General features: G+C 57.3%; 1 protein-coding gene across 4 annotated transcripts in view; it reads left to right on the forward strand.

Moving 5' to 3' along the window:
- FOXP4 (forkhead box P4) overlaps positions 1–20,585 on the forward strand; it is a 51,014-nt gene that overhangs the window by 20,123 nt on the left and 10,306 nt on the right. For 2 of the 4 annotated variants that reach the window (XM_043907416.1, XM_043907419.1), the window contains exons 3-9: positions 9,765–9,860; positions 16,348–16,470; positions 16,991–17,077; positions 18,606–18,753; positions 18,889–19,099; positions 19,343–19,447; positions 20,176–20,263. In XM_043907416.1, the coding sequence (XP_043763351.1) occupies positions 9,765–9,860; positions 16,348–16,470; positions 16,991–17,077; positions 18,606–18,753; positions 18,889–19,099; positions 19,343–19,447; positions 20,176–20,263 (858 nt within the window). Of the gene's footprint in view, positions 1–9,764; positions 9,861–16,347; positions 16,471–16,990; positions 17,078–18,605; positions 18,754–18,885; positions 19,100–19,342; positions 19,448–20,175; positions 20,264–20,585 lie in introns of all 4 variants that reach the window. The other 2 variants (XM_043907415.1, XM_043907417.1) reach the window with 1 other exon arrangement.

The following is a 20,585-nucleotide window of genomic DNA, read 5'->3' on the forward strand; positions in this document are numbered from 1 at the left end:
AGGTGCCAGGGATGGTAGTTCTCCTGGCTCCTAGTGTTTCCTAGTGCAGGGCTCGGCTCCTACCACACTTCACAATCCCCGAGGCAGCAAGGCCTGGCGCCTACTAGGTGCTAAATAAACCACTGTCTGTGAGTGAATGAGAGCTCTCCACTCTCAGGCTAAAAGTGCTCTTAAAACAAACCAACAAAGAGCCGCAGTGGCCGCCGGCTCTAAGTGGCCACTCCAGGGCTTGTGAGCGGGTCTGAGGACGGCGCCCTGGTCCCTCCTCCTCGTGCCCCCGTGGCTCCTCTTCCCCTTGTCCGTCTGTCCATCTGTCGGTTGGTCCCTGCCCCTCTGCTCTGGATAAACAAGCCCTGGAAATGCAGTCTTGGCCTTTGGGAGTAATGAGTTGACAAAGGAGAGAGAGAGATAAACAGGGCGAGTCAGAAGTCAGGCTGGTGACAGGACTTTAGGCTGAAACAAACAGTGCTGAAGAGGGCAGCCACGTCACTCTGGAACAAGAGCAGGCGCCGGTTTCCATGCAACAGCAGGCCGAGAGCTTGTTTAAACAGAGGCAGCCAGGGGGTGGGGTGGGGGGGGCAGGGCTGGGCTGCCCGGCCCTGTCTGACTGGAGAGAGGGTCCCCGTCTGGTCTGGCTGTCCTGCCTCGGTCCCGCAGCCAAGGCCCCAGCTTCCTGCCCCCTCCTCCCAGCCCCCTTTGCGGTGAGTGACGGAGCCACACCACCTCCACTCTGTCCTTGGGGCTTTCACCTGTCTCCAGTCCTGGAGAATCTCCCCTGAGAAGGAGGCAGGGGGAGAACCGTGGGCCCTGGAGCGTGCATTCACTCAGCAAACATGCATGGAAGCTCATTTTCCACCCAGCACCCTGCTGGCCCGCTGGGGTTAGTGATCCTGTTAGAGATGCCTTGAACCCAACAGGCATGCCATCTGCCCATCAACCCCTGCCTTCCTTCACCAAGCCAGAGTCTCCTTTGGCCCACATTTCCCCTCTAGGATGGCGTTTTTTCTTTGAAGGTTGTCCTTGCACTTTCTCCTAATCTGACTTCATCTGTTTGAAAACGTTCCCGGTGTGTAGGGTTTTCCCCGGGGTCTCCATAAATATCCTTTGGGCTTTCCGATGGGGGCGCAGCCAGGGCTGGGAGTGTGTGGCAGCTCTAGGGAAGTGAGGTGGAGGGCCTGGGGAAGTTTCAGGGGCCAGGCTGGATGCTCGCTGGACTTGGGGCCAGGAGGACTGGGCCAGGCGGGCGGCGGGCAGGGGGGCCCGGCAGCGGGCAGAGCGGCTGGGCTGAAAGGCGTCCGGGGCCTCCAGAGCCGCCACTCCTATTGTCCTCTGGTTGCGGGGGTGACAGGTCAGCAAGGGTCACGGGAGGGTTGCCTAGCGTCTGGGAACTCCCACTGCAGTTGCTGTGGCAACCGGGGCCAAATCCCACCCTGTTCACATCCTGTGAGGAGATTCAGAATGGTTGGGGGGCTCTGCACATTAATGGGCTTTTACCTCAGCCCCCTCCATAGAGACGGTGGTGGGCAGTGTCAGGGAGTTGGGGGAAGGAAGAATGGAAGAGGTTTTCCTTTCCCTCCCCCATCTGGCTCTCGTGGCCCCAGCTCCTCGGGGGGGATGGGGTGGAAAAGGGGGGGGGGTCTTTGGAGGTGAATTAGCACAGACACCTCACACGTGCTGTCAGCAGTTGCGTTTCGTCTGCAGGTCTGGGGCTCGTTTCTTCAAGTCTTCGCTCCCACTCCAGATCCTGTTCTTTCATCTCTGGTCCCACACCCTCCAGACTCCCCTTCTCTTTCTGTAGAATGAGTCCTTTCCCAGGAGGTCCTGGGGGCCCTGAAGGGAGAGCCAGGGCCCACACTCCTTGGAGGGGAGACTTAGAAAGTTCACGCGGGGGAGGTCCCAGACTTGCTGACAGCTGCAGGGAGTGTTAGAAACTCCCTCCGTCCCTCCTGCCTGGGAACAGGGGGCAAGTGGGAGGTGGGGCCAGGTAGTAAGGTAACGGGCAGGGTCCTGAGAGGGCTGAACTCCCCTTCTCATACTCCTCCTGGGTGACTAAGCCAAAGGCCCCCCTGTTTTGCGTGTCTGCCTCCTAGTCCAACAGGAAAGGAAGTTTCCCTAAGAGGGGAGAGAAAGGTAGAGGACGGGTGTCCCCAGGCCCCTGCTTCCTTGGGACTAGGAAGGAGCCTGCCCACTGTACCCCCAGGCTTCCCTTCTGCTGGGGAATTCTGAGACCCCCTCTTCCCACCACCACCGCCCCCCCCCCCCCCCCCCTCTTTCATCTCCCTTTTATACCAGAGTTCTTGTCCTTACTGATAAGGAGTTTGGGGACAGTGGGGAGAACTGAGGGGGAAGAAGGTGAGTGTTTGCTCTTCTAAGGGTGAAGGACTGAAGCCAGGTGGGCACGTCCCAGGACCCCCTGTCCGTGGGTCAGCTAGGTGTTCTGCAGGAGCCCCAGTGCGAGTCAGTGGGGAGGGAACTGCATGCCCTGCACAGCCCCTGCTCTAAACCCCACTCTTAGAGCCCCCGCGGGGTGGCTAGCCTGGGGGCAGTGGCTGGGTTCACCAGCGGCCCTGAACCCAGACCTGGGAGCAGACCCGCTTCCACAGAACTCCAGTTACTGGGACATGTCTGGGAGGGGAAGCGCCATCACCCCGCAACCCTCAGCCCACAGTGCTTCAGTTCCTTCCAGATGCCACTATTGGACCTTCCAGGGGAGCTAGGTTTGTCCCCGAGGGGCTGCACCCATGCTGCTGGGGCAAGAATGGAGGGGAAGACCGGCCTCTAGGGAGGGCCTTGCCCTTCTGGGCCCTGGTAGGGTCCTTTGTTAATCGCCTTCCTTGGAGGGGTTGCATTCTCAACACACTTGTCAGGGAAGGGGTCCTGAAACTGGGCTGTGTGTCTCCCACCCACGTGGGCATCTGTATCTGTGCATTGCTGGTTTTCATTTTAATGGTTCTAATTTGAGAATGTGCCGATGTCATTTTTACGAGGTTGGTGTAAAAAAAATTTACAGCCTTCCCCAAAAAGCTTTTTTTTTTTTTTTTTCCAAGGGAAAAAGGTGTAGAATCACTTCGGGGGTTTTATGGTCTCCTCTCCCCCATCCTCCATGCCCCCCCTTCTCTGCGTAATTTCATTTTTATGTCTCTTTGCTGGAGGACAAAGCCTGGCTGGTGGAGAGCCTGGATCTCCCCAGGTCAGCACCCTTGGTGGTTGGGACCCCTGACTTCTGACCCTTCTCCCTGTCCCCCTTCCCTCCACACTCTGGTCCCAGAGGACTTGTATTTCAAGGGGTAGACAGAGGTTTCCTATACCAGTCAACAAGTACTTATTAGATACCTACTGTTTACTAGCAGTGGGTTAGGTATCTGCTCTCAGAGATTGTATCTGTTCTTGCTTAAAATTCTCCAGCAATTTTTCCTCGAATATAGAATGCAATAAAAAACCAGCATCCCTGTGATCTGGCTGCCGCTCATTCCTGAGACTTCCTCAGAAGCTTGGCCACACTGGCCTTTTTGGTTCATAACGCTCCAGCCTTACGCCTGCTTCTGGGCTCTTGTACCAGCTCCTTCCAGTCATATATCCCTCGCCTGAAAGAGTAGCCCCCTCATCCTCAATGTGTCCTCGGAGGCCGTACTACCTAAGTAACCATCCCGCCGTCCTGCACGACATGGCCACCATCTCACAGCTCACTTCACTGTGTTGTAGCGTCTGTCTCATTCAATTAGGATGTGAGCCTGGTTAAAGCAAACACACCGTGTCCCCAGTGTCTAGAACAGTGTGAGTGCCCTGCAGGACTTCATAAATACTCTCTGAATTATGGATAAAGGAATCAAAAGACGTATTCCAGGGGGACAGGTGATCAGGTGATGGGCCTTCCTGGGAGGGCTTTTCAGGTTTGGGGTGGGCTGGCCCCCTAAACACCCTTCTAGGGCCCCTTCCTCTAAATCTATCCAGCTCTCAGTTGAAACTATCCAGACAGTTGAGATCCCAATTTTGCCAAAATTAGCTAGATGCAAACAAAAGTTTCAGTTTTGTTTATTTTGGCTGCCCTTCACCACCATTGGAATTAAACCAGAGTTTTAATTCCTGGGGGTCCTCCGTCCTGCCTGCCCACCTCCTGGCCTCTCTTCCCTGTTCAGAGACCGTGTCAGGCCCAGGGGATTCAGGTTCTGCTTCAGCTGCTGTGTGACTCTGGGCACTTCACTGCCTGTCTCTGAATTTCCATTTCCTTGTTGATAAAGTGAACTACAGGAGTGTTTTGCAGATATTTTTGCTGGAATCTGTCGTAAGAAATACCTTTTGTTTGGAGCAGCAGCAGCACAGTTTCATGAAACAGTGCTTATGCGTATGTATTAACTCTGATATTTTCATGTGTGTATTTTTTCCTTTTTTTTGGCCTTCTCAATTGATACTCTATGACCCACCATTAGATCATGACCAGGCCAGCAATTTGGAAAACACCAGACTAGATAACTCTCTAACCCTCCAGCTCACCAGGTCTATGGTCTGTGATTCTGCTCCTCTGTTCTCAAAGTTCAGTCCTTCAAGCTTGTCTTCATAAGCACCACGTCCTCACACACACATGCACACGCACATGCACACAGCAAGGCTGGGACCCCAACTCAGACCTGGAATCCTCCAGCTTGAAGAACTGGTAAACAGCTCTGCACCTGACCTCCACACAGAGGTCACTGGTCCTTCCCTGAATTCTCCCAGACAGAAATGAGGGTGTGGTCTCACCCCATAGGTGAGAGATCCTTCTGCCCCAAGACTTGTTTTTCTTTTCCTAGCAGCTCCCTGTTGCCCTCCAAGCACTAGCTTCATTCCCCTCCATCCGCACCGCTCTCCCTGGGTGCCATCCGTTATAAACCATTTGTTCCTAATTGTGGAGATCCTGCTAATGACTTCTGAATGGGCAGTGGGGGGAGGAGAGTTCGGCTTCATTAGCGAGGCTGAGTTCTTAGGCTTGAGGGGGAGTGGGGGTAGGTGTAGATGGAAGAGGGGTTGGTTCACAGTCCTTCTGGTGGCAGTGGGCAAATGATCAGGAGCTGCCTGGGAAGGTGAGAGATTAATAATCACCATCACAGGAGTTAACGTCCGTCCAGGACCTGCTGGGTGCCACATGTGCACTGTCCCATGTATTCTTCACAACAAACCTCTGAGCTGACTACAGGGCTATTCACGGAGGAAGAAACTGAGGCTCAGAGCAGGACTTAGCCAAGGTCACTCAGTAGATGGTGGAGCCAGGATTTAGATCCAGATCACTTTGACCAGGGTTCAGGCGCTGAAAGGACCAGTGCTGCCTCCTTGAGAGGAAAACTAGACCTCACTTCCCCAACCACAGAGCTGGGCATTTGGTTTTCAGTCTGAGGGGTGGAGGCAGAGGGAAAATAAGCTTGAAAAGGCCAAGTGGTTCCCACTTTCCTATTGCTCCCTGAGCCCTCTATGCTTTCTCCCTGCTGGGATTTTTTTTTTTTTTTTTTGGCTGTGCCACGTGGCTTGTGAGACCTTGGTTCCCAGTCCAGGAATCAGACCCTTGCCCCCTGCAGTGGAAACACAGAGTCTTAACCATTGGACCTCCAGGGAATTTCTGACCCTGATGGGATCCTAAATGCCTCTTTCCACCAAAAGCTGTATCTGGGTATCTCTGGCCTGCAGGGAGGGGAAACTGAGCCTACACTCCTCCTGGGGAGATTGTTTTTTTGGTCTTTCCCCCCATTTCATCCAGCTGTACCTCCCCTTCACACCTAGACAGCTGCGAGCTCCCAAGACTTGGAGGAAGGCACATTAGTAGGCCTCACCAGACTGTGCATGAGATCACGATGGTTCCTCCGTGGGGTTGAGGGGGGCTGGGCAGTCGGCGGTGTCTGAACCCCACTTCCTAGCTATGGGACCTTGGGCCCCAATTTCCTTGTCTGTCAATTGAAGCCAGTGACACCTGCCCTGTCTAGCTCGAGGTTGGGAAGCTTCACCTAAATGTAGAAGTGCTTTGAAAACTGCTAGGCACTGTTTGCATGCTGGCTCCTAAACTCTGTGTCAGCCTGGGCCTGCCTTCCCTGTTCAACCTAGATTCAAGTGCATTTCACAAGGGTGTCCGCCGGGTGCTGGTGGCTGGGGCAGGAACCCACAGATCCATTTAACAATGTCTCTGTTTTCAAGGAGGCCAGGACCTGGTCGTCATCAGCGGAGAAAGTGGGGCTGCATCTGTCAAGGTTTGGGGGGAGAGGTCATTTCCCATGTGTCTCAGAGATGGGCAGTCTACAGTGATCTATCAGGCCCTAGCTGAGGCAGGCAGGGTAGACTTATGCCTATAGTGCCAGGGTGGTGACTGTGAGTCGGATGGGGCTCTAGGAAGTCTCAGACCTACCTGATCCCATGGGTGACCACCCTGGGGGAGGACTTCGTGGGCCAAAGGGCCTCTCCTGGCCTGTCCTTCCTCCTCCTGGAACACCACGCCTGGCTGGGGGTCCGGATGGGGGTAAGGATGAAGCAGCATCACAGTGCACTAAGCATATATGACCGGGACATCTGGGGAGGGGAGCTTGGGCCCCAAACCCCTGTCCACTCATCACCCACCCCTGGGCAGCTGTAGGTGGAACCAAGTCCCTCATTGGGTCGGGTGTTGGGGCTGGGCTGTAAACAAAGTCCATGAAATGAGCATGTGCTGCCCACTGTGCCCTCCCCATCTTCTCTGTCACCCCCCAGTCTTCTCCAAGCCAGTAACGAGGCAAGTGGCCATGAAAGTGAATGAATGAGTGAAGGATGAATGAATGAAGTGCCTGGAGGAACAGACCCCCGTAGCCTCCCGAGCCTCTCTGCCTACTTACCCCCAACACAACTTGATTTTCTGTCCCTGGAAGTGGTTTCAAGGTCCCCAGACTCGCTGGCCATTTCTGTCGTCTGTGGGGTGGGGGTCGCCGTGCGGGAACACCCTTGGCCCTTCTCCCTTCACCCTCCTGGTGCAGTCCTGGTGAGCCTGTCCTTCCAGACTCCAGTCAGCGCTGCCACCACCTCTGGGCTCCGGCGCCCACCGCCGCTTCAGTCGCCGCCGTCTCGTCACAGCCTTGGGACAGGGCCATATTCTGTTTCTCTTGTTTCCCCAGCACCTAGCACAGTCCCAGGCACACCGGAAACCGGAAGAAGGAGTGTGTGGGGAAGGCTGGGAGGTCGGAGGAGGTGACACGCTGGCCAGGCCCAGAGTCTCACCTGGTCCCGTCACCTGGCCTGACGGGAGGGAAGCTCAGAGTGGTAGGAGTAGGGGGAGTGCGGGCGGGGGGTGCGGTGATGAAGGCCTGCCACAGGGAGGTCTCACAGGAATGAGATTGTAAGGCCCCATCATTTTTTCCCTGTAAGTCTTGTAATTTCATGCTCCAGGGGCCCACAAAGTAGGAGAGTGGGGAGTGAATTCAGCCCCCCAGGCCACTCCCCCCACCAGGAGACTGCTCAGCGCCGCCCCCGACCAACTTCCCCTGGAAATCCTTCCCATGTGGCTCCTCTGTTCCTACTAGAGATTTGGGGTGCGCCCTCCCCCCACCCTGACCAGCATCGCCTCTGGGCCGCCTGGGCTGCCAGCTCCTGACCCCTGACCTTTCTGCCGCATATCTACATTTGGAGGACATAGAGCATCAGTCTAGCTTGTGTCACTAGACCTGGGGGGTCCCTAAAAATGAGGCACACAGAAGCAGAGCCCCTTCCTGATGACAACCCAGCCACCTCCCTTCCTCTCCCCCCCCACACCTCCTCCCACAGCCTCTCGGAGCCCTTGACTCAGGTCAGGTTTCTACTTTCTGATGTGTGTCTTGAAGAGAAGCAACCCTGGGCCGCTTCTCCAGGTTGAGGTCTGCAGAAAGAACGGCATGGGAGAGGTCTCAGATCTGAAGTGCTGGTGGTGAGGGCCATGCTAATCTGGACCCCAGTTCTTCCCAGGGATACGTTTCCATAGATAACACCAGGGTGTGTTTAGATACTGTCCTAAGGTGAACTAGATTTAAGCCTCCGGGAGGCTCAGCTGTTCAGTGAAAGGGCTGCGAAGGGGGTGCCTTTACCCTTGGTACTCCATGGGCTTCCTGAGTGTTTGCAGCGGGTGGGGGGGTACATCCATGCCCCCTCTTCCAGAGCCACCTTGGTGGTGCTCAGCTTGCGGTGGGCATGGGAGTGGAAGTCCACGTGAGGGTAGACAAGGGCTTGTGTGGGCAGATGTGTGGGGGCCACAGGTGGATTCATTTATTAGGTGTGCTGGGGAGAGGCTGGAGGAGGTGACAGAGAAAGGCAGAGGAATTCAGAAGGGAAAGGAGCGGATCCTGAGAACGCCAGCTGTGTGCCAAGCGCTGGTCCTTTAACACCCCCATCCCCCGCGTGTTTCGGAGATGGGTGGTGGCCCAGGTTTGCAGAGCAGGAGGTCCAGATGCAAGGAAAGGGGATAACTTGCCCACGATCACACCACGGCGGTGGGGGTGGGTGTTGGCACAATTGGACTTCACACTCAGGTCTGCCTGATGCCAGAGCCTGCTGTCCATGACCTGGACATGACCACTCTGGCCCCGAGGAGGCCTTTGAGGAACCTGGGGACAGACAGATTTTTTGCTTCTGGAATGTGGATTCAAAACTAGTCCTGTACCCCCTGCCTCTGCACCCCCTACTGACCTGGAGTGGGAGGGGGTGTGCATGAAGGGCAGGGATGGAGGGCTTGGCAGACCTTACAGAGAACTTCCTGGGCCTTCCCTTCCTACCAGACCTCTCCTACCCAACCTCCCACTGCCCATCTGCCCACCTCCCCTACCCACTGACTGGCCAGAGATGCTCCTCCTGCAAACTCGATGCACTTCCCATTCCCATGATCCCATGATGATGGTCATGATCCCACCACCTCAGAGTCCAGTCTGAGCCACCTTGGCCTCACTGACAGTTCACACTCCCTTCAGGATTTAGTTCAATTTCCCAAGTGCCATGATGTCCCAGGCCCAGACCCCCATGGACTCGTAAAGCCAATCAGTGCTCAGACCCTGAGAGCCTACCCTCATTCACCCAACTGTGTGCTGTGACTTCAAGTGAATGCTATTCCCATGAGCCCTCAGACTGACCATCTAGTGAGACAGATGGCCTGGGAGCCAGGCTTCTTGGCCTCAAATCCTAGCTCTGATGCTTCTGAGTTATGTGATCTTGGGCATGTTACTTAACTTCCTGGAGAGTCAGTTTTCTTATCTGCAAAATGGGTCTGATAATCCCTACCTCACCCCTTCCCAGGAGAGGATCAAATGAGATCGTCCCTGTAAAGTGCCTGACACGTACGTAGTAGATGCTCGACAAATAATTTCTGTTGTTAATGTTAATACTTTCTCCTGGGTCATTGTTTGACCACCCACCCTTCCGTTTGCTCCCCCATTGAGGCATGTGTGCTATGTGCTCAGTCATGTCCAACTCTTTGGGACCCCATGGACTGCCCTCCAGGCCCTTCTGTCCATGGAATTTTCCAGGCAATACTGAAAAATACTGGAGTGGGTTACCATTTCCTACTCAGGCGGATTCTTTACCACTGCCCCCATTGAGTCCCAACAGTAGGGCTTCCAGAGTGAGTCCCTATAGGCTCTGATCCCCGAAGCCTGGTAGCTTCTCTCAGTGACTCATACCTTTATCCACAAGCCCAGGTGGAGCCCGCTGACCCTCTCACTCATTCCCACGACCTTCCACATGAACCTGACCTCCTCCCCTTCATTTTCTCCAAATGTCCCTTACAGCCGCTGGAGCACTGATGCGCCCCTGTCTTGCAGGCTCTCCAGGTGGCCCGGCAGTTCCTGCTGCAGCAGGCCTCGGGCCTCAGCTCCCCAGGGAACAACGACAGCAAGCAGTCGGCCTCTGCTGTGCAGGTGAGGAGGACACCGGCTGGACTGGGCTGGTCGGGGTGGACCGGGCACCGAGGGAGGGGAGGACCTGCTGGAGAAGTGCCCTGGCCCATCCCCAGTGCCAGAGAGCGGGCAGCTTCCCAGCGGGAGCCACAGTCACTGCCGGGTGGGTGGAGAAACGCCGCTCTCCCATCTGCACCTGACCGGCAGGCCTTCCCCTGCAAGCCCAGTCGGCTCAGAGTCTGAGTCTGACTCAGCCCTCCTAGTCTGCACCTCTCTGCCCACCGCCTCTGGTCTCTCCCCGGCACTTCTGGGTCACTCAGCCTGTCCCTCTCCCCAGCTCTCTCACTTGCTGAGGCCACCGCGCCCGGTCCTCCCCCTACTTCATCTCACACCCACCAACCCTCTGTCTCCCCACGTTTCCTGTCTCTTGATGTCTCTCTGTCTCTTTTGTTTTCCTTTGCACAATCTGCCCTTTTTTCCCCCTCTCCCTTCCCCCCAGTGTGCCGGCCAGATGGGCCGGCTGGGGGAGGGGAGATGGGGTGGGGGCGGGGGTAAGCCAGGCCTTCTGTTTACCTTTTGTGTCACAAAGAACTTGGGAGAATTGCAGTCTGAGTCGGGGTGGGTCACAGCTCCGCGGGCAGCCCACTCCCCTCCCCATCGCCCGGCCTAGCCGCCAAGCTTCCTCGCTGTCCCCACCCCTCTTTGCAGGGGGGAGCGCTCTGAATTGGGGAGAGGATTAAGCAGGGCTTTGAAAGGAAGTTTATCTAAGGGAGGAAGGGTGAGCAAAGCTGGAGCCTTGGGGGGTGGGGGGCTGAGGGAAGGAAGGGGGAACAAGAAGGGCAGGGCAGGGATGGGGTACTGGGTGCCTGGACAAGGACTCAGGCCTGGGTTTTGTCCTAGGGCTCTGAACGCAGATCTGTGTTTTACGTAAGTGCAGTCAAGAAGTTAAAGGTGCCAGACAGTGGCCCTCTTCTAAAAGCCTCCAATCCAATGAGACAGCTCTCGGGGAGGAGCCGGGCATAGAGGGGTAGTGGCCTGGGTGAGGGAGGGGAGGACAGAATCCGGAGAGCTAATGGGAATGAGGTATAAGGTTCTCATGTCTCTTATCAAGACTGGGTCTGGTTGAATTAGGGAATGCAACCCCCACATCTGCCCGCAATGCAAGAGACCTGGGTTCAACCCCTGGGTCAGGAAGATCCCCTGGAGAAGGGAATGGCTACCCACTCCAATATTCTTGCCTGGAGAATCCCATGGACAGAGGAGCCTCATGGGCTCTAATACATGGGATTGCAAAGAGTTGGACACAACTAAGTGACTAACACTTTCACTCCCCAGCCCCCCATATACTCCTTGGGTCTGAAGTGGCCCTCAGGCTACTGTGCTGAGTCTGTTCTGAGTTTTCTACCCTAGGCCCAGCCTACTGCTTTTAGAATAGCTTGCATGCTCAGTCATGTCCGACTCTGCTACCCCATGGACTGTAGCCCGCCAGGCTCCTCTGTCCAAGGGATTTTCCAAGCAAGAATACTGGAGTGGGTTGCCATTTCCTCCTCCAGGGGATCTTCCCAACTCAGAGACCTGAACCCAGGTCTCCAGTGGCTCCTGCACTGGCAAGTGGAGTCTTTACCACTGTGCCACCTGGGAAGCCCCTGGTCCAGCCAATACCACCTTCTAAAGTCAGGGAGGAGTCAGCTGGGGAACCGTTGGAATGTTCCCCAATCCAGAGAGGTCTGTTGACCCAGTAAGGGGAAGGAGCTGGATGGTAGTTGGAAGGACCGAGGTCAGGCATCAAGAAGGATTTTGTGCCTGGATGTGAGGGGTAGGATCTGAAATACTTGAGAAAAGAAGGGATGCTGTGGTATCCTCCTTAGGAAACCATCCCCACTGCCAACAATGAGAGAGGTCACTTAACAAACACTTACTCAGTACTTCCTAAACTGACAATATTTGCACAGTGCTTACCATGGGGCAGACGCTAGGTGGTTTGCAAATATCATCCCATTTTATCTTCACCATCCTAGGAGATAGATGCTGTTATTAGCTCCGTTTTGCAGATGAAACCACTCAGGCCCAGAGAGGTTAAGAAACATGATCAAAAACACACAGCTAACAAGGGGCCAAGCTAAGATTTGAACCCAAACAACTAGCTCCAGGACACACACTTTCCTGCCTACATTGTGATGTTGTCACGTGCTTAGCACAGTAGTGAACCACAGTCCCTGGTACAGAGGCCTGGCCTGATGGTTCTCTGGGCTCTGGGAGATGGGGGTTCTTAAGGCCGTGTCTGAACTTCTCCAGGAGCCTGGAGTCCCAGCCGATGATCCTCCTCCTCCAACCCTGGACACTCTCCTTGCCTCTCCTCCCCACGCTCAGGTTCAGGTTTCAAGGAAGTGGGGCTTCTGACCCCAAGTGAGGTCCAGGGCCTGAAAACAGCTTTTCTGTGATCTCACGGCTGGTGGGAGGACCCGGGAGAGTGCATTGTGTCAATCTGGAGTTTGAATGAGGTGGGTCAGGCAGCTCAGTGGCAGCCGCTTTCCCAGTAGTCCCAAACTCAAGGCAGGATTGCCTGCCTGCTCACCTCCCAGCTGTGTTCACCGCCCCTCTCTCTGAAAGCCAGCTTCACAAGAGTTTCTAAAGCCGGGTTAGGTCTCCAGCTCCAGCCTGGAGATTGTCTGGTTTGGGCCTGGGCCCCAGGCAGAGAGAATCACTCACAAAAGGCAGTACAGGTAGCTAGGAGTTTGTTCAGAGGGTGGTTGGGGCAGCCCCTTAGTTAAGCCAGCCTCTGTCTCATCTTCTCAGCCCACTTGCCATTCCTTGAAGTTCTTCTTGGTGTCTCACCATGATCTTTCTTGCTGCAGCGCCAGCCAGGACTGAGCACTACTTTCTGGTTATTCTCAAGGGTTATTTGCAACCTTGGCCTAGTCTCCCCACTCAGCCATTTGAAAGAGGTTGAGTTTGGGTCCTTGATTCTTGCACCAGCTTGTGTCCATTTCAGCCTCCAAAGGAGCTGCTTCTATGCCAGGTGCCATCTCTGCTCCTCCCAGCCCAGCATACTGTATGCATGGTGGTTGGAGGGCTCCGAGCCTAAGCAGGGTCGCTGAAGGAGGGGCTGGAGGCAGCTGGCAGCATTTTGCCCTGGGCTTACACTGCCAGGGCTTTTGTAAGCATTTAGCTGCCCTGGCCGCCCTCCAGATGGTGACTCACGGGCCTCGCCGAGCTGACTCGCTGACGGTGCCCATCCTGACACATCCCAGCCTGGTGAGGGGGGTCACTGGGGACACCAAGGGGGCTCCAGCTCAGTTCTCAGAACCCCCAGGGGGCGGGAAGGGGAGGGATGGGTTCAGGCCGTCTGGGAGATCGGCAGGCAGCAGCCACTTCACTGACCTTTCTTGACCCTGCTGGGCCACCTTGGAGATGAGTACACACAAGGTAATCCGTCCAGATTGCTGCAGCCACCTCTCCGGCCAGCTGCTCGGCCAGTTGGCAGGAACAGCAGAGGCTGGGGAGGCCTTCCAAGGTCATCTCTTCCATTCCCCTGCCTCCAAGTAGGAAAGCCCCAAGGAAGGAAATGCCGCATCCTTTCCTGCAGGCCACTTGCAGTGACTCACAGCCCTGGTGCCTGGAAAGACCTCCCGGGTGTCTGGGCTCAGTGTTCCTGGCCGGAGCCCTGGCCATCTGCTCTAGGTCAGTCCCCACAGCCACGAGCATGGGAGGGCCAGAACTTTGGTCTCAAGTGACCCTTACCATGTAATGCCCCTGGGGCCCAAGTGCTGGGGCACACTCGTGGAGGAGTGGGGGGACAGAGGGAAAATGGAAAATCCAGAGGGTTTTTCAAAAGTAATTGTCTTTACGTTTGTGTAGAGTTTCGTGACACACAAATAACTTCCACTTACCCCTTTTCCCATTGTCCCTCTAGGCCTGTTTTTTCATCTATAAAATGATGACCATGACGGTGCCGTCTTCCCAGGGTGGCTGTGAAAATTCAGGGAGATGATGCACATACAGGGCTTAGCCTGGTACATTATCAGTTGCCAACAACTTCCTCTTGAGAAGTCCTGTGAAGCAGGGACGGCAGTCCTGCCAGTTAGCAGATGCAGAAAGGGAAGCCTAAGGGATTTCAAAGGACAGTCAGTGTCAGGGACAAGAACCTGGGTCACCTGACTCAGACATCCATGACTCTGAGCTCATCACTACCTTGTTGGGGGCACCCAGCGAAGGATACAGGCTGGATCTGCAAGTCGGGGTGGGTGTGTGCTGTGGTCTGCCCCCCACAGCAGGCCCCTCCAGGGGTGGGGACCAGAACAGCCCTGCAGTCTGACTTTTCCCCGTCTTACCCAGTGACAGCTATAAAGAGGGACGTTGGGCTTTGGAATCTCCAACCTCTGACCCCTTCAGCTCCCTGGATGGTTCCATTTCCGCTCACTCTCCCAGCCCTTCTCAAGAGCTGCTCGGGTGGGGCAGGCAGTGTGGGACCTGGGCACAGCGGGAACTGTGGAGCGCACAGACCTGGGCATGAATTCCAACCCTGCGCTTGGGGCGCCTTCATTCACCCGGTGTGACTGTGGCTAAAAAGCAAGGTGCCCCTTCCAGGGATGTTTGCACTTAGATGGCTGGGGTAGAGGAGGGGAGCCCAGGGCTGCGGCTCAGCCACTGCCTATGTGGTGGGGGCCGTGAGACTTGCTGGTGTCCCTCAGTGCCCTGCACGTCCCCCCTCTGCCTGGGGATACCCTCACCGGTGGCTTCAGGCCGGGCCCGGCCCCTGCCAGGGATCCTGAATGGAACCACCTCCTCTTCTGCCGTACCCATGAGGCTGGGGAAAGGTGAAAGGGCCCAGGAGTCCCCTGGGGACATAACCTGTCCTGTCCTGACCAGGACAAGTCTCTGCAGGACGCTCCTCCTGAACTGGGCTGCTGGCACCCCTCCCTCCCCACCCCAAAGTTGATCTGCAGGGGAAGGTAACCCAGCTCGGGGAAGCATAAACTTACAGGAGTGCCTGTGGTGTGCCAGCTCTGCTGGGGCTGTGCTGGGGCTAGGGAGTGAGGCGGGAGATCAGAGTCTTGACCACGTAGGCCTTGAAGACTGATGAGGGGTGACCGATGGGCTGGTCAGGACACCTCTCCTGCTAAAACAGGGCGACAAGACAGTGCTGCCGATTGGACTACCCTGGCTATGAACGCCCAGCTTGGGGATTCCGGGGATGTGGGAACTAGGAGAAAGAATAATGGTACTGCTTTTCCCTGAACCTTCTGCCCAAAGCTGGATTCTCTGGGCCTCCTAGAGAGGCCCCACCCAGGGCGGGGGACAGAAAGCTGCCCTGTTTTGAGAACCCTGCATGTTCCAGCAGGATGGAGGCATCTCTCACAGTCCGATCCCTGTTTTATGGTAGATTCTGGAGACGGCCAGTGACTTGCCAAGAGGTCACATGGCAAGTTCAGTGAGAGCAAGGAGCAGTGGCCTGCCTCCCCGTGCCCCTGCCTGGTATTTCCACCCCACTTGGACCTCGTTAGGTGCTTCCACCTATGCACTCACCTGGGATGGCACTACCGTGCTCCCTGGGCATCAGCTCCAGGCCACTGCATGTGCCGTCTAGGCAGGTGGGCTGGAGTACATGACATGGATGTGAGCTGGGCCAAAGTCCAGATCCTGGCACCATGTGGGCAGTTTGAAGCCTTCCTGTGGCCGCAGGCTGCCCTCCTGGCCAGGCCTCCCTTGTGGGTCTGTTGTCAGAACACACTGAGTAGGAGTTGGCAATGGCTACATCCTGCCCCTCCCCGTCACTCGGTGGTGGTGGTGGGAATCCTGCAAAGCATGGGTTCTACTGACCAGTGTCACGAGGTTCTAATCTTCCCACACCAAGAACTGCATATAAGAGCTTCCCTGGTGGTGGCTCAGGTGGTAAAGAATTCACCTGCAATGCAGGAGACCTGGGTTCGATCCCTGGGTTGGGAAGATCCCCTGGAGGAGGGGCATGGCAACCCACTCCAGTATTCTTGCCTGGAGAATCTCCATGGACAGAGGAGCCTGGCAGGTTACAGTCCATGAGGTCGCGAAGAGTCGGACACGACTAAATGACTAAGCACAGCACATCTGGAGGCTCTAAGGTTCTAAGTATTAGGTTCTTAGCCCCCATGATGACCTTAAGAGGCAGGCACTGTTGCTACTTCCATTTCAGAGACAAGAAAACCAAGAACAGGGACTTCCCTGGTGGTTCAGTGAATAAGACTGCAATTCCACTGCCGGGGGCACGTGTTCTATCCTTGGTTGGGGAACTAAGATCCCACAGGTTCTATGGCCAAAAAATGTTTGTTTTATTTTAAGAAAAAAGAAAACCAAGAATGAAGGAGGTGAGTCACTCGTCTGGAGATGCACGGCTAGCAGGTGGCAGAGCCAGAATGTGAACCCAAGGCTGCTCACTCCGCAGCCACGCTGCCCTGCGGGGGGCGGGGCCCTGGGTGGGGGCCTCCGTGGGGCAGGGGTGGAGGTGAGTGATCTGACCCAGCCCATCCCACAGGTGCCCGTGTCAGTGGCCATGATGTCGCCCCAGATGCTCACCCCCCAGCAGATGCAGCAGATCCTGTCGCCCCCCCAGCTGCAGGCCTTGCTCCAGCAGCAGCAAGCGCTCATGATCCAGCAGGTGAGTCTGCCCCCGGGCCGAGGGAAGGGCAGGGAGGGGAGGGCGGGGTGTTCCGGCCTCCCCACTCCCACCCTGTTTACTACCAACATCACTAAGGGCCACAGCAGTGGCGGAAACCAGAGAGACTGCTCAGGCCAGACTGACCTGCCTTCCTCCCGGACAGCTGGGGAGAGGTCAGAGGTCAGGCCTCTCCCACAGCAGACCCCTCACCCCCTATACCCTCACAGCCTGCTGGCCCCACCTCTATCTCCAAACCCCAAGGGAGGGACAGAGAACATCCCCCACCTTTTCCTGACCTACTAAGGGAGAGGGAGGGCACAGAGTGTAGGGGAAGCTCCCCTCGCCCCTCTCAGTCCTGGCTCTCAAGGAACCTCTCTCCACGCAGACTGGGGAGGGCAGAGCAGCCCTCCCTACTGGGCCATCTGTCTCTCAGCAGCCCAGTCACAAGAAGGCTGGTGCTGCCTTGGGGTTAGCAGTCCGGCCAGCGCTAACCCCCTCCTGCCCTGCTGTCCGCCCCCAGCTGCAGGAATATTACAAGAAGCAGCAAGAGCAGCTCCACCTACAACTCCTCACCCAACAGCAGGCTGGGAAGCAGCAACCCAAAGAGGTGAGGGGCTTGGGCAGGGTGGGACGTGTCCTTCAAAGGACGCCTGCCCTTCACTTGCCACTTCAACCCCGTCCTGGCCGGAGTGGTCGGGAGAAAATTGCTTTGTGGGAACAGCAGAAAAATCAGGAGAGGTTGGGGAAGGGGTGGGGGGTGGAGGCACATTCCTCCGTCTCCCCTCAACCCCATTCAGTCCTCATCTCCTCGCCTCGTGTTGTGGGGTGAGGAGAGCAGAAGCGCCGAGCCCTGGGTTATCTGAGCACGCGCGAGTCGATGTGTGAGTGTCCTCATTCAGGACAGGCTGCCTAGTGGTCCTACCCTCTTCCCGCCTCCTCATCTCAGTGACCCAGCACCTCAGCCCTCCAGGCCTGGTCCTGAGAATCTTTCAGTCCCTTCACCTCTATTCCAATTCCTGTCACGTTCTATAGCATCCTGTGCTGCCTCTCCAGGGGACCCCACAGCCCACATCACTCTCCCTCTCTGGGCCACAGTGCCTCCTAAGCTTCCACACCAGGCCCTGTACCACCCCCCCACCCCCTGCCCCTGCCCCACGCCCCTCTCCTGCCACCCACACACAGCCATGTTCTGAGTTGCCTCTTCCCAGAAGCTGCCTTGCTATTGCCCAGTCATTCCCTCCCAGCCTCAGCCTCCCTGGCGGAGGTGTTGTGTTTGTTACATTCTCTGCATTGTCTCTAGGGTGGGTTTACTGAGAAGCCACCCTCCTCAATCTCCCACCTCCATGGGTCTGGGCCAAGCCATCCCTGCCTCCTAAGCACCCAGGACTTGCTTGGCTCCTGGGGCTTTAGAAAAGACTTACTGACAGACTGACTCGCCAGTGCTTGTGTGAAGTACTGAATCTAGGGAGGTGGGGGGTGGGGGGGTGGGTAGGGAGATCAGGGGCCAGGGCAGGGGAGAGAGAGCCAGCAAGAGCAGAACGAGCAAGTGCGGGCAGGCGGCGGGCACCTGGGCAGCAGCGATGTGTCTGGTGACCTGTCGATGCTGATCTGTTAAAGTCCCATCAGACTCCTGGATTCTCTGTATCTAAGAAACGAGAGGAGAGGAGCTGGAGGGGAGAAGGCCCCCTCCTCAGAGCAGAAGGGGGGCACCCCGGGCATGTGGGAAGGGTGCCCGCCAAGCGGGAGTGGCCCCCCAAGTCTGACAGGCTCATCCATCATTGTGATGAGAGCCCCCCGCCCCCCCAAGGCGAGCACAGCTGTGGTGCGGGAGCTGAAGCCGCGGAAGGAGGGAGGCGGGAGCAGGGAGGGCGTCGTGCTGCGTGTCTGGGTCTGGCTGTGTGTGTGTGTGTGTGTTTGCGCGCCTGCGTGTGTGCGTGCAGGCGTGTTTACCGCGAGGCAGCATGCAGCCCTATGGAAGCTGGGCCGGGAGCAGGGAGGCTGCAGCGGCGGACGCCACCACGACAGCTCCGGGGGCCGACAGGCCCTGGGAGGGGGTGGCTGCAGGGTGGGGGCCAGATGGCACGCCGGAGGCTGAGGGGACCCCTCTCTGCCCGCCCCCGCGGGCCCCCCACCAGGCCCTGGGGAACAAGCAGCTGGCCTTCCAGCAGCAGCTCCTGCAGATGCAACAGTTGCAGCAGCAGCACCTGCTCAACCTGCAGAGACAGGGGCTGGTCAGCCTGCAGCCCAGCCAAGCCTCGGGGCCCCTGCAGACCCTCCCACAAGGTGAGTGCCCAGCCCCCACCCAGCCCCAGCCCCACCGCCCTCGCTTGCCCCCGAGGGCTCCGAGGAGCCAGCTGCAGCAGGGGGCCGCCTGTGTTCCTGGGACCCCACCAGCCTCACCTCTCCGCCCCGCAGCAGCTGTGTGCCCCACGGACCTGCCCCAGCTGTGGAAGGGCGAGGGTGCCCCCGGGCAGCCCGCCGAGGACAGCGTCAAGCAGGAGGGGCTGGACCTCACCGGCACGGCCACCACCGCTACCTCGTTCGCCGCCCCCCCCAAAGTCTCACCCCCCCTCTCCCACCACACCCTGCCCAACGGACAGCCCACTGTGCTCACACCTCGGAGAGACAGGTATGGAGCTCGGGCCAGGAGGAGGCACTGCCGACCTGCCCGGGGGCTGGCCTTGACCCTGAGGGCCGGCACAGTGGGGGCTGGGGGGTTTATTTCTCCCCGGGGCACACAAAACTGTGCTCAGCCTCTGGGGACCCTGTATTAGGGACTGAAACCTCATCCGTAGGGGAGCTGGGGCTGCGCAGAATCCAGGCTGCTGGGGTGTTCAGGGTCGCTGACCCCGTCTCCCTCCTGTCCTCACAGCTCCTCCCACGAGGAGACGCCTGGCTCCCACCCCCTGTACGGACATGGAGAGTGCAAGTGGCCAGGCTGTGAGACCCTGTGTGAAGACCTGGGCCAGTTTATCAAGTAGGTGTCACCACCCCTCTCCTTTGTCCCCCAGCCTGCCACCCAACTTGCCCAAGTGTCCTGCGTCCTCACCCCAGGGGGGCACTCGTTCCTTCTCTGCACCATCAATTTCCTCATCGCTCCTACCTGCCTCCCCCACAATCTGTGTTCCTGGTCTAGCAGCCTCCCCGCCCTGTCCCCTGTCCCCTGTCCCCAGTCCCCAGGCAGCTGAAGCCCAGCCGGGTGGGGGTGTGAGGAGGAGGAGAGACCTTCTCCCACCGCCCTCCCTAGCTTTCCCCAGGCCCAGCCCGGCGAGTGATGGCCTAGAGACGGCTTCCGGGCCTGGAGGACAGGCGGCTGGCAGCAGGCGGCCAGCTGCCACAGCCGTGCCAGGCTCTGTCACTGACTGATTAACTCCGCTGTCTCCCAGACCCTTGCAGCATCAGGGTCAAACAAATTGTTTTCACGCTTCGTCAGAGGTTTACTTAATTAGTTCATTTGCAATTAGATCTCTCTGTAGCTGGGATTTTAGCAAAGACATCAAAGGAGGCTGACGAGAAGGCGGCTTCCTCCGTGGCCCTGTTTTTTTTTTTTTTTTGCCCGTTTTTTTGTCTGGTTCCCTTCTTTGTGTGTCATGGTCTGTCTGCTCTCCAGGCCGTGGGCGGGATTAGAGGAGGGGAGGGGAGGGTGGTGACAGCAGGACGACCAGGGCCGACTTTCTCCTGTCTGCCCCCCCCTCCCCCCGGAAGACACCTCAACACGGAGCACGCCCTGGACGACCGGAGCACGGCCCAGTGCCGTGTGCAAATGCAGGTGGTGCAGCAGCTGGAGATCCAGGTGTGGCCCCAGGCTGTGGGGGCAGGGCGTGGGGGGCTCCTGGAAGGGTCATCTTATGCTCTCCAGGTCTGGTTTCTGAGGGGAAAAACCAGGGTTGGGGGCCACTCTGCTGGGAGGTCCCAAAGAGACACATACTAATAAAAACAACAAAAATAAACAGGAATAGCTAACATACTGAGCACCTGTTTGTGCTGTGCTAAACACCCAGGTGACTCAAGGAATCCTCTGAATGACCTTATATGGTGGGTACTATTATTATGCCCGCTTCGTGTGTGCACAGTCATGGCCGACTCTCTCTAACTCCATGGACTGTAGGCTACCA

This window comes from Cervus elaphus, chromosome 7 (assembly GCF_910594005.1).
Source record: "Cervus elaphus chromosome 7, mCerEla1.1, whole genome shotgun sequence".
In the NCBI taxonomy this organism is placed as follows: domain Eukaryota; kingdom Metazoa; phylum Chordata; class Mammalia; order Artiodactyla; family Cervidae; genus Cervus; species Cervus elaphus.